This window comes from Halichoeres trimaculatus, unplaced genomic scaffold, assembly GCF_033239565.1.
Source record: "Halichoeres trimaculatus isolate MK-OKI-2021-1 unplaced genomic scaffold, fHalTri1.1 fHalTri1_scaffold_8, whole genome shotgun sequence".
In the NCBI taxonomy this organism is placed as follows: Eukaryota; Metazoa; Chordata; class Actinopteri; order Labriformes; family Labridae; genus Halichoeres; species Halichoeres trimaculatus.
Window position 1 is genome coordinate 18,653,632 of NW_027437186.1, and position 14,367 is coordinate 18,667,998.

Genomic DNA, 14,367 nt, shown 5'->3' on the forward strand with positions numbered 1-14,367 from the left:
CACACACATATTCGCTCACAGGCACTTCAACACAAGCACACAGCAGTTAGACAAAAATGGAAAACTGGCTGCTGTTTATAGCTTCCCCGACTGTTTAGCATGCTGCTATCCAATAAAAATGACCATTACCATAAGGATTAGTTTTACAGCCTTGTGCAGTAGCACAGATGAAGAGGTTGTGAGCCGAGAAAACAAGCACTATGACTGTCACTTCAGTTCAGAACCATTCAGCTTAGCTCAAAAAACTACAAAAAGAAAAAATCTCAAAGGAAACAGAAAACAAGTCATGTCATTAAACTTTTTTTCTTGCGAGAAAAAGTTGTGTTGTGCCTCGAAACAGCCTGCTTCTGGAGCTCCCAGTCACACATCGATTTTCCTCTCCTCTGTTTGAAATGTTTACCATATTTTTCATTCTTCAGTTACCTCGACTGCAGTTCTCAGATTGATTTTCCTTCCTCTGACTGCCATCGGTTTTGTTTCATTAAAAATAAACTTTGAGAGCAGCTTGTTGAGCTGTGATCAATACAAGTCAAAATTTTACTCACCATTTTTGTTGTCTCTGTTTTCTCTGTCCTTTTGACAAGGTAATGAAGTTGTGAGCAAACCAGTGAGGATGGAGCATTTGGGGAAAGTTGAATATCTGTGTTTTTGGGAGAAGGCTGGGATTCTTAAACAAGAAAATTACAAAAGATTATTTCCACTGGGTATTTTAAACTATGACTGCTCACATCTAAATTGGATTAGGTATGGTATAGTTAAAGTTATAGTTATAGTTATAGTTATAGTTATAGTTATAGTATGGTATAGTTATAATATAGTTATAGTTATAGTATAGCATAGCATAACATAGTATAGTACAGTAAAGTATTGAATAGCATAGCATAGTATAGTATTGTACAGTATAGTATAGTAAAGTATAGTATAGCATAGTGTAGTATAGCATAGCATAACATAGCATAGCATAGCATAGTATAGTATAGTACAGTACAGAATAGTATAGTATAGTACAGTATAGTACAGTATAGAATAGTGTGGTATAGAATAGTATAGAATAGCATAGCATAGTATAGCATAGCATAGCATAGCATAGTAAAGTACGGTATAGTACAGTACAGAATAGTACAGTATAGTAAAGTATAGTATAGTACAGTATAGTATAGTATAGTGTTGTATAGAATAGCATAGCATAGTAAAGCACAGTATAGATCAGTATAGTACAGTACAGTAGAGTATAGTAAAGTATAGTATAGTTTAGTATAGTATAGTATAGTATAGTATAGTATAGTATAGTATAGTATAGTATAGTATAGTATAGTATAGTATGGTATGGTATGGTTTAGTATAGAATATCATGCATAGCATAGTATAGTATAGAATAGCATAGCATAGTTTAGTATAGAATAGCATAGCACAGCATAGTATAGTATAGAATATCATAGCATATTATAGTTAAGTATCTGAATATTCCCTCTTTTAAGTTATGATTTGTCACAGTAAAAAAGGTTTTTGTTGTGTCAGTTTTTGTCATTTTAGTGCTGCAGAATAATGAGTCTTTATTCAAGGTTGGATCATGGATGTATTGTTAATTCTCTCTTTTACTAAATCGGTCAGCCATAGATAGAGATAACAGACACAGTGCTAGCTTGAAGAAAAAGAGAGGTCTGTGGTCCGTTTTGGACCACTGGCAGCCCTGTGTGGCAGGTGTGTGTGTAACCTTTGTTGTGTTTCTATTAGCCTCCATAAAGACAGGATTATGTGTATTAGGGAGCCGACTGGAGCTTATTAGAAGAGGCCTGGCTGAGCGCCGTCGGCCTATTGTTGTGGTTTCCCACTGTGGCCAACATCATTATCAGCTCTGTCTTATGAAACCACTGCATGTAAACAGCACACACCCACACACATACACACAAGCAAACAAACACACAGTTACTGCGGAGCTCGTTGTGTTAAGCAGTGTCACACATAAGCATTTTGCACATAGTTTCAATAAAATCGCTCAGATTCAAAGTGCAAGCGCCCACTCGCAGACACACTTAATGATCTATGCATGTTAAACAGTGTCCTTTTACACATAAGCAAACATGATACCAAGGGAGGAAAATAGTAGGCAAACAGGCACCTGGGCTGACACTTTTTTATACATCAACACAAGGACACACCAGATACATATGTGTGCACACACACAAACACAAGAACACACTCTTCTTTTGTTTAGTCTGGGACCAAAGTCCATCCACCAGCAATCTGTTCCATACGAAGAAAAAAAACAGTTCACAGTCTAAGAGGCCAGTTAAACACAAACACACACACACACACATACACATACACATTTACCCCACTTTTTCAAACTCAGTTTTTTGCAAAAAGTTAAACAAAAGATACCCTCCAACAAATTTACGATAACAATCTTAATATCCACACAGACAAACTTTCAACATGTCTTTGTTTCATCACCGTTATTTATTTCTTTTTTTTCCACGATCCATTTTCACATACACAAGCACATAAACATACACACTAAAACACACAGCAACCAGCTGAGCGGCAGCATTTTTTCCTCAAACCTAAAATAAAGCAGTCATTCCCAAACTCAAATTTTCCGATCCAAATACGTCGCTAAGGCAGGTTGCTGAGGAGGAGGAGAAGGGAGGGACTGCTGCCTTTACAACTTCCTGTGTTTTTTATGTTTGTGTGTGTGTGTGTGTGACAGAGAGAGAGAGGGAGGCAGGGGAATGGCTTTGATAGTGTCAAATATGCGGCGAGGAACAGAGAGGCCCTTTGGGGACCACACACCGGTGTTTCTTAGACACAAGATACAGTTGGCAAATAAATGTAGATGGAACAGTCAGAGAAAAGTTGTTTCGAAACACCCAAAATTTAATACAGAAAAGAACATGGCAGATGACATTATTCGTTAACACTTATCTTTATTAACTTGCTTATCAGAAACAGCGATTCATATCTATTAACTCTTGATACAATGGATTTGAGTGAGCAGTAAATATATTTTTCTCATTACACACTAATAAAAACCCTACCCTTTTTTGATACCAAAAGGTAGAGATAAGTAGATTCAAGATCTTGAGGGCCTTGGGAGAGCCAGACAAGGTAGGGGTCAGAGGACCAAGCGCCATCAAGCAGACATCTCAAGGCAAAGGGACCACAACCGTTCTTTGAATCCCATAGTAGAATCACAGACTTTTCCAGGTCAACCCAGTAGACGTAAACACCTGAAAAAAAGTCAAATTCACATTTTATCAGTCAGGGGAGGTGTGTGAATAAGTATTCAACAAATGAATTGAATTTCCCTCTTTAAACAAGTAGCTTGGATAGTTGCTAGTTGTATGTCTCAAAGCATCCTGGCTAATATTTAGAGTCTCAATTGTAGGGGTATCAGAGCCAAAACCCTGCAAAATCATTCATTCTGGAGAAGCTGACTCTGGAAAATCATCACAGCAGAAAGGCTGATACTGCCACATCTGAGTGAGGAAAAAGGAAAAAAGAAGATGTCTCCAGCATGAACAGACAGTAAAACTGGCTTTTGGCATATTTAGATCACCTTCTGGCAACAAAGTCTCTTTAAAAGATATGAGCGTAGCTATTTCTTAAACATGACTCAGCTAAAGTATTCTGCTGGTTGGTTCTTTTATCAAAATCATTTTTTTTTTTTTTTTTTTTTTTTTGGGGAGGGGGGGGGGGGGGGGGGGGGGGCTTTGTTTTCACCCTTTGCAATGTTTTGATTCCCTGACAGAGGCCAAGTGTTCAAAGTGTTGCGAGATTGTTGTTTTCAAAAGCATAGGAAAGAAAAAAGGATGAAACCGAGGGGGGAATCAAGGAGATGGAGCATGATGGAGAAGCCACAGCTGCTGAGATGTTCACTTGTTTTTGAAGTTTTTTTTTTTTTTTTTTTTTTGTAAAATCAGATGTAGGACATCACTGTGGAAACACAGATGCACACACACTGTGGTCCCTTGAGTGGCTGTGGTGTGCAAATGAGTGTGTTTACACACACACATTTTTGAATTCCTGCAGCTGAAATTCTTTTGGTGTGTTCATGTGTGGGTGTGAAAGCATGCAAGTATGACACACGTGTGAACGCTGCCACCCAGGTGTGATACCACCTCTGTCTGTGAGAGAGTGCTGAAGATGGTTGTGCGATCTTTTTTGGGACCCACTGCAACATCAGGGCTGTAAAACTCAAGATGGGAATATTTGGGATTACAGGTTGTTTTTTTTTTCTTTTTTATTTCAGATAAAAGAAGGGATGTAATCACCCAACACACACACACACACACACACACACACACACACACACACACACAGAGCACCCTCATTGTACCAGTGCAGCTCCAAAAATTAGAATACAATTATTTTCTTCAGATTTACTGCATATAACTCCAAGTTAAGCGTTTGGAGATACAATTCTAGTTCAGAATGCGCGACCACAGACATGGTGAAGACTGACGACTTTGCAGTTTTACAGAAAAGACCATCATCCACCTTCTCCATGAGGAGGGTAGGCCACAGAAAGTCATTACTGGAAAGGCCAGCTCTTCAAAGAGTGCTGTACTGTAGTTTATCAATGGAAGATTGACCAGACAGAACAAGAGAGGCAGGAAAAGATGCAAAGCAAAAACCAAGGCCTTGAGATAATTGTCAAGAAAATTAGATTCAGGATCTTGAGGGCCTTGGGAGAGCGTGACAAGGCAGGCGCGTAACGCCACGTAATGCAACAACACCCCAATGTGTAATAATGAAATAATTTTCACTTCTTCTTGTAATTGCACCACTTTTCATAATAATTTGCCACATTTTATAATAAAATTTTTGAATGCAATTTGTCTTAAACTTCCTAACAAAATGTAATCAGTTCTTACATATTGCATCACTTATTACAAAATGCAGGTTCTCGTATGTAATAAGTAAGAACTCACTACATAATGCGGCAAAGTTGATCATATATTGCGTCAGGAATTTTATTACGAAATGCAGCGTAAATAAATCATAAAGTGAAAATATATTATATTATTACACATTGTGGTGTTATAACATACTGTGGTGTTACAAGGCGTCAGAGGATCAAGAGCCATTAAGCAGACATCTCAAAGGAAAGGGAACACAACTGTTGCGTGCCTGAACCAAAGACAACTTCACACCTGGACTAAAATGGAAGAGAAGTGGACTATTGCTCTGATTTCTCAAGCGTTTTTTTTTTTTTTTTCTGATGAAAATATAAATTGCCTGTTTTGTGGTCTGGAAGTAAAGTGGAGACACCGAAGTTGTTTGAAGTCCAGTTTAAATTGTCTGCAATCTCAGATGATTTGCCATTTCATCTGTTTCTGATGTTTTTTATCAAGTCCAAGATGAGCAAAGTTATATAGCGGGGGATTTTAGAGCACTTCATGCTTCCTTCTACTGAAACGCTTCATGTAGACGCTGATTTCCTTTTCTAGAAGGACTTGACACCTGCCCACACTGCCAAAACTACAAAATGGTATGCCAACCACAATATTACTATGCTTTAACGGGCAGCCAACTGACTCAACCTGAGCCTCTCAGAGATAAATGGGGTTTGTCAAGAGGAAGATGAGAGATGTTCAACTTTAGAAACAGACTGGCTGACACTGCTTCAATAAGGGTTTTTTATCCTCTCAGGAAATATTCTTATTGTTTATTGTTTAAGATACTTTTTGGATAAAATTTAGAGAAATACTTTTTTCATTGTAGTGCAGTATTTTTTTTTTTAGCTGCAGCTTGATGTTGCATGTGTAAGTTAACATGAATGGATATATACACAAAGAGGCTCCTCTTTAAAGAAAGACTGTAGGCCACTGTGTAATATCAACGTCTCTCTCTTACATGTTACTATATACACAGATATAAACTACAAACCGGCACAGTGCATGTGTGTATTAAGTGACCCCTCTCTCTCTCTCTAACATACACACACACACTCTAGTCAGTTTACACACAGATACATGAACACACACACACACACCCAGCATTGGTCTGGAAATAATCTCCTCCACCCCTGTTGGTTGCCCAAACACAACATCACCATGGCAACAGAAACAGTGTTCTGTACTGCCAGCATGGCTGCCATGCTATGGGAAGTGTGTGTGTGTGTGTGTGTGTGTGTGTGTGTGTGTGTGTGTGTGTGTGTGTGTGTGTGTGTGTGTGTGTGTGTGTGTGTGTTGCACTGATGATCCCAGGTAATTGTGTGATAATTGTGAACCTGACCTTGTTTTACGGTGCAACATGTGTGTGAAGATGTCAGCATGACTGCATTTTTGTGGCTCTTCCAATGAATTGGTCATCTGTGAAGTTTTCCAGTTTCAACAAAACTCAACATTACCAAACAGTGAGAGTCATTTTAGTTTCCCCTGATTTCACGAATGGTTGACATCATTGGCAAAATGCTTTACAGAGGCATTTATGAATCAGGTTAATTCTTAAGTCTGGGATTTGCCGCTCAGGAGGGAACCAGTTGGAAATTCTTACTGACACACAGCTTTCATGTGTGTAGCTTGATAACACAGGAACAGTTCATGTGTCTGATTTGGATCCTGAATCATAAAAGTGTTATGTGCACTTCCAGTCCATTGCTAAATGTCTTGTATTAATTGAAATACTACAGGCAGTGCTAATTTCCCCAGTGGAAATGTAAATATTGGTGTTACCTAAGCCTTACAGTTAATGGAGACAGGTTCCTTGCTCAAGGGCTCCACCTTGAGGCAGGGCAAGGATTAACTCCCTTGTTTGTTCAGCTGCTGTGTGAGTGTACACTGTGAGCCTGTTGGTCATGAGCTCCTCCAGACCAGAAGATGAAAACTGCTCTCCATCTGCTGTTATAGGACAGTGATAAATGGACCAATCCCTCTAGTGTAATGAGTTAACCCTCTGGCCTTTGTATGTTCGTGTGTGTGTGTGTGTGTGTGTGTGTGTGTGTGTGTGTGTGTGTGTGTGTGTGTGTGTGTGTGTGTGTGTGTGTATGTGTGTGTGTGTGTGTGTGTTTGTATGATACTTGGATGGTTTACCCTCCACTGTGTTTGTATAATGCAGCTGATGGATTAACCTGAGATGCTCCTGGTATAATGAGATGATTAGTCGCCTGCTTTATGTCGTATGTCATCGGTGAGGCATGCTGCAGATCCCAGCGCTGTCTGTGGAGAGAAGTACAGAGGTAGATTTACTAACCTGTTGGTTTGAAGATTGGTACAAGGTGCTTATTTTCTACTGTGGACTTTGTGGTATATGGCTTATTTTCAACTTGTTTTCAGAGGAAATAGCTAGCATAGCTTGCTAGCTTCAGTATTAGCTATAGGCTATGTTTGTTGTTGTGTTTTATGCTTTAGTTTTTAGAGTTAATACCATCAGACTGACACATTTTCAGAAACATCACATAATTAATTAAACTGATATTTGAATATAATGATTGGTTAATAGAGTTAGGTTGTCTTAAATGGTCATGTTCAAAGCACATGTGACGTGCTAGGGTATCATCTGAGAAGTGTGGCCATTTGAATGTAGCTTGTAGCTTCATGTTAATGACCCAAAAATACAAAATAAAAGATTTTTCAAAGTCTCAAATTTCAAGCCCAAGTTAGTCAACTTTACTTTTTTAAAGACAAATCTGAATTAACAAAAAAACTGACCCAGCTAATTGTTTTCCCTCACATCTCCTTATCTTTTACACTACACATATGTACTGTACTTCAGTTGTGTAATGTAACTGTAGTTTAAAGTCTTTTTGAGGACTTTCTAAGTGGTCTTGAAAAAGACTCACCTCTGATTGTACTCAACGTTTTAAAATGAGATAATCAGCGCCAAAATAGGTTATTGCTATATTGTTTCTAGTGTCCATGGTCGGGTCAGACTGGATTGATGCACTGCATGTGATAACACCAAATCTTACAGGGGTCGTTATACTTCATTGGCCACTGTGCTTGAATTACTGTTATAGAAAAACTAGCGTGCAGCTAACAGGACCAGGAGATACATGACCCTTATTTTTACATACAACTCAAGTTGTTAACTGACTGTACCATGCTAATGAGTCATCCACAGATTTGTATTAAGAAAAACTAACTTTATATCTGTTGAACATTTTGCAACAAGCTTGAGCTTTGTTGAACTCCACTTACTGTGCTATGCAAGCTAGCCTACTACAGCTAATGCTCACTTCTCACTTCTTTATGAAAAAAATACATCTTAAAACAACTGTACCATGGCACTTAAATATCCCTTGAATTGTAAAGAAACACATATCTTACCTTAATTGACCAGTGTCGACATAGTTTAGACTTAACAGTTCATAAATACCTCTGAAGTGACTGAAGTTCCAAAAGCAACGACTCAAATGTTGTGCTGCTAACGCAATATTAGCTAAAAATCGTAACAGGTTGCAGGCCTGTGATCCCAGATAATGGATTATATAAGTGTGTGTGTGTGTGTGTGTGTGTGTGTGTGTGTGTGTGTGTGTGTGTGTGTGTGTGTGTGTGTGTGTGTGTGTGTGTGTGTGTGTGTGTGTGTGTGTTTGTGTTCCTGTTTCCCACCCTATAGGCAAGATTATAAGTATTCTCTCAAATGTCTTTGTTATTGCCTGCAGTGGATTTGGAAAAAGAGGGTTTGTTACAGACAGAAAACACAGATAAACACACACATTCACACATATGCATACGCCCACAAGCACTCACTCACACACATAACAGCGTACACACACACACAAACACACACACAGAAGGAGAGAGAGGAAGAGACTAGTCTCACTGCAGCATTTGGCTGGTCAATAACAGCAGCTGCACTCTATGGATTAACTATTGGGAAAATCTCAGCTTCAGAAAGTGAAATCATCTGTTTGTCTTTGTCTATCGACAGAATAGTGTCGCACCTCACAGGCTGGTTTATTGTAGCTCTGGTAGTCTCTTACTGAAAAGGTTTTAAGAAAAAGATTGAAAATCAGGTGTGTTACACCTCACTAAGCTTCAAAATTTGGTTGTGTTGCTTGTGGCATGTTGGCATTTTCATTGTACTCTGATCTCTGGCTGTTTGTGATGCTTTATATATCACAAAAGAGCTGATTAGACTGGAATCTCTGCTGTGTGTTGTAAAAGGTGTTAACTGAAAGTGTTGAAGGTGCAAATTGCAGCAGACATACAGTATTTTTAGGTTAAGAACAACCCCTTCTCTTTCCTTTTTCTTGCTCTTTTCATTGCATCTGTTCTTGAATGTTCTCTGTTCCTTGACTTGTCTATGCTGTTTTTTCACTATAAATGAATGTAAAATGAGTCAGATTAACTAAATTATGCCAAAACTCTTTCAACAAAGAGTCTATTTGTTGTTACTGGTTATGTGGTTATCACAATTCTGAAATTAAACCTTTCACCTTTGACCGATTGAACTGAAGGTGATTTGATTTGGTTCCCTGCATCTCAGACCTCAAAATTTGCAGCCACAGTATGTATGTGTATATATATATATATATATATATATATATATATATATATATATATATATATATATATATATATATATATATATATATATATATATATATATATATATATATATATATATATATATATATTTAAGTTTAAGGAAGTTTCATTCTTAAATTCCAAATCTGCTGCCAAATCTTAAAATATTTTAAATTGGTCAAACCAAGGCTATCTTTGAAATGTGCAATTTTTTACCTGCCAAAATGATTTGGGTTTTGAAAAACTCAATCTGTTGCCTTTTTTTTTCTCGAAGCAGCCATTTTTTCTTTTTTTTAATTCTTTCTGACATATGTCAGGGATTCAAATAACATCAAAACTTTATCTAATCAGATGTTCTCATTACCAGAGTTGGAAATATTGTGACTCTCATCAGTCAGGGAAAACAACCTGAGAAACAGACTGTTACTTCAGTGTCAATTTATTTGCTGTAGATGTCGTTAAAGGTATTGAAATGTTCCCCAAGTGCTCATGGGAAACACAAATGCTGCTCTTTCCTATTTCCTCTTGGTTTTCTGGTTTCCAGCCTGTCTTTTCCTCACTTTTCTTCTTCTTTCCTCCCTTTCTTTCCATCTTCCCCTCCTTCCCCTCCTTCTCCTCAGTAAAACCATCAAGGTGAAAATAATCGACGATGAGGAGTACGAGAAGAACAAAACCTTCTACATAGAGATCGGAGAGCCTCGGCTTGTGGAGAGCAATGACACCAAAGGTCCGAAAGGGGGTGAGCCTGGTGACACCGTGAACTTTGACCCCTTGAGTGTCCGCCTTTTCAGTGAGGCTACATGTTCTCAATACATGGAGGAAAACTGGGTTTTAATACTCTCTCTTTGCTACTCTTCCTCCTGATGTGTCAGAGAACATGCAGCGGGCTTTGTCATGTCACCACATCCACCGCTCCACCTTTTTAGTGTGTGTTTGTGTATGAATGTGTGTGTACATGTGTGTGTTTTTGGTGTATGTACCTTACCATGAGTTATGTTAACCATGCATGCATTCACCACCTCGCTCTATGTGTGTGTGTACGTGTCTGTTTCATACAGGAAGACCTTTACGGTTAGGATCTTAGACCGGGAGGAGTACAATAAGCAGTCCTCCTTCTACGTTCTGCTCGGTACCCCGGAATGGAGACGCAGCGGGAAGGAATGGACAGGTGTGACAGCCAATCAGCTTTGAGATTCACCTTATTTGATGTGAGAGAATCCTGAATCAACAGGCCAAAAGATAAACTTACAGTTTTCGCTCATTGGTGCAGGAAGATAATAATCCACACTATAACAACTTGCACAAGCATTTATAAATCAAAGCTAAAAATGTTATGAGTATAAAAAGCTATACTCATGTTATTGGTTCTTTCAAGCTACTTATCATGATCTGTTTGAAAAGTCCAGACGGCAAAACAATGCAGTTCAGGTTTTTACATAAGATGCAGGCCCCATGTAGATGATTTGAAATGTAAGTCCGATTTGATATTTGCAGATTCATCTCAGTCTGGACACCTTTATTCCTGAACTTAGCTGATGCAGCTGATGTAGTTCACTTCTCCATGCTTTAATCACTCTGTTAAGTTTCTCTAGTGCTTCCTTGTTCTAATGTAGTAAAGCACCAGGATAAGACATTTTCTCTTGGATATTAAGCAGAACACTACAGCAACAATGACATATGAATCTGCTCCAATCACTTTCTAAAAAAAAAAAGTGGAAAGTTTTGATTAAAGTTCCAATTGAGGAGAAAATCCCATTTTAATGCATGTATGCAGTTTGGACCTGAGGTGAAAGCTCAACTTTTGGTGCCGTAGTAAAAAGTTAATTTTTAATATGGTCAAACTAAAGGGAATTTTTTAAGTTTTAAAAGCTTATTGCATATCATGCAATATGAGTTATATTTCTTTAATGCAAATCCTGCCATGATAGCTTAGAAAAGAGCCACTTTCAAGTTGGCCAGAACAACAAAGCACTTCACACCTGCCGACATTGCAAAAAAAGAAAATTAAAGCCATAGCAGCACTTTAACCGTGGATTTAAAGTGCTGTTCTCCAATCGCTGTTTTGTTTTCACGAGCCTGTTGGTTTGGGATTCAGGTTGAACACACACAGGAGCGATTCCGCTGCTCCCTTTTGTACCTTTTCGATTTTTCCTTCCTTTTCTTCTCATGTTCCTCTTCTGAGATCTGTACAGAAAACTCAGTGGGAATCACACCTGTCCTCTCCTTTCTTCTGATTTCTATTGCCTTTGGACTGTTCTCTCATTTCATGTAACGATTCATGTCGTGAGTTTTGTTTTGTGCACATACAGCTACTGACACCAAAAAAAGATGTCATATTTTTTTACATCAGAGGGTTTACCACATGGATTTTACAGTGATCAAGGCATCCCATCAAAAACGACATTAAGTCAGAGCTTTTACTTTACTCTAGTCCACGAATCATCACGGTACAGAAGGTGTCAACGCAGACTCAGGATGGAGAAGTACCAAAATAATGCTTTCTTTATAAAAACAGATGCTTTTACGAGGGTACTTGAGGTATCATCACTTCAGTAATTTGCATTAATATATTCTTTGTTTATTTTATTTATTTATTTATTTATTGATAAAATGAACTTTTTATTTGTGTACGGATTGAAACAAAAGACAATATTAAAAAATAAGATCCTGTCACAAAAGTGCACTTACTCTGTGAAACACCTTTAGATAATCTGAAAATGCTCAAAGCCGAAATGAAGTTTGTCTTTAACCATAAAATACTGATATAAGGGTCCAAGAGTACTTCTGCAGAGAAGAAAAACTGAATTTTAAGCTTTCCCAAAACACTATAACAAGATTGTGCAAAGAAAGGCACTCTGTCTTCTGCTAACCAAAGCAGCCTTCCCTCTGCAGTGAGACCTCTTAACCTCTCTGATGCTGTAGCTTATGGTAGAGCAACATCATTATGTAATGCTTCACTGTCACTTAAATGATACAAAGTGATGCAATTAAAACAGTAATTAAGATGTTATTACAAACAATCTATTTGATTTGTCTTTCAGTCTTATCAGGTCCCTCTTGTCCCCTTCTCATTATGCTTTTAATATCTACCACAAAACATGTTTGTGTCACTTTAGAGCTGTCACAGCATCATGTCATCTTACAGTTATGCAATACAAACCTAGAAAATAAAACCCAATAACATTCAAATTATAGAGGAGTAAGGTACATTCCTTCATAGACTCTAATTCTGAAAACGGATTGTCCAATAACACCCTTTTGCACTTACACTGAACTTTTAAGTTACTTTGAGGTCTTTTTGAAACCTTCCTTTTACTTTTTGTTCAAAATGTTTGTGCAGTTAAAGGTTCACATTGTGAGTTTTCCATTTGTCCAAAACACTACTGCAGTATAGATGCACACACTGAAGCAAACATTGCACATATGTGTGATATACACTGACACAAATAGCACAGATAAAGAGTGAGATATGAGTTAAAAGCTTGACTCTGTGATGTGGAAACAGGTTGTATCTCAAGGTAAACCAGTTAACCACAGTGATGTGAGGCTGTTATCCAAAGGGTCTTTAAACTCACTTAAACCCTGCTGGGTAGTTTCTTTAAAGTCTCTCCGTCTCTGCCCCTGTCTCTCTTACTCACTCACAGACAGCGCAGAGCTATCAGTGCGTTAATGGCAGAAAGTGTTTACCAGGCATCAGCAGTGTTTATAGTGATGAGGGGATCAAAGACGAGGGCTGGATATCACATTATCACAGTCAGGAGATCAAACACATCTCTAGGATACAAAGACTGACACAGACATGGACTCACACACAGTTTAGGGGATGCAGAGGGGTTGTGTGTGTGTAATGAGTGTGTTTTATGGACCGTTGTGGTGACTCTCTCTGTGCTAAATTATCCTTGCATGGATCTTTATGGCTTCAATCTTTCACCATGAGTCCATGTAAATGGATATTGTGCATGTGTATGTGCACTCATCTTTTCTGTTATGTACTGGCTTATGTATGCATGCACCATTCTTCATTTGTGTCCTCAGGAAAAACAGTGTGGAGTCTATAGGGTGTTAGTCACTTTTTTTGGAAAGACAGAAAATAAAAGTAAAATGAGGCTGAAGCTGCCTTGAAGTTTTCAGAAACAACTTATTCCTCATTTGTAACATAGGATAAGTATTTGAGGTACAGCATATGCTTTGTACTTACACTCACTGCGAATAATATCACCAAAAACTAGTTATCAAATAAGTGAGTATTACTACATTGTAGATTTCCATTAGCTCATACAGTCATGGAACAAAATATTAGCCCACTCTTGTTTTCTTCAGTTTCTTGTTCATTAAATGTTTAAAGTTTGTGTTTTAGGTCAGCTAGAACGCTGTGTCTGTGTAAACGCCACAATACTTCTGCATTTCACCCTAAAACTGTTGTCGCGTAAACAGCCCCTTAGGACTGGTTTCCTCTGGCACAATCCACACATTTCAAATAGGTTTTTAAACATCCTGCCTCAGAGACGGAAACTAGGAACTGTCAGAAAAAGAGTTATGTCGGTGCTCTAATGATGATTAATGTGGGAATTGTGCTCTCAGATATAAATTCCTGAAAACCGCTTATACATTCAGAGAGTGTACGAGGGAGAGACACAGAGAACAGAATCAGCTTTTTGTTTTTCAATCCTGTAGGCTTCGTTTCATCTGCTTTCATCCATCTAACCAGCACTTCAAATATTGGCTAAGTGCCTCTGAGCCAGAGAAAGAGCCTGATCATATTTTATCTGTTTTTGTGTGTGTTGATTAATTTCTTCATTTTAATGCAAGCAACAGAGTTTGACAGGAATAATGTACTGACTTAACAAGCCCAGATCTGAGATTTGCTTCTCTGATGCGAGCAGTTTGGCTA

General features: G+C 38.1%; 1 protein-coding gene across 3 annotated transcripts in view; it reads left to right on the forward strand.

Moving 5' to 3' along the window:
• slc8a1b (solute carrier family 8 member 1b) overlaps positions 1–14,367 on the forward strand; it is a 162,282-nt gene that overhangs the window by 103,114 nt on the left and 44,801 nt on the right. The window contains exon 5 of one of the 3 annotated variants that reach the window (XM_074676033.1): positions 10,535–10,644. In XM_074676033.1, the coding sequence (XP_074532134.1) occupies positions 10,535–10,644 (110 nt within the window). Of the gene's footprint in view, positions 1–10,096; positions 10,216–10,534; positions 10,645–14,367 lie in introns of all 3 variants that reach the window. The other 2 variants (XM_074676032.1, XM_074676034.1) reach the window with 2 other exon arrangements.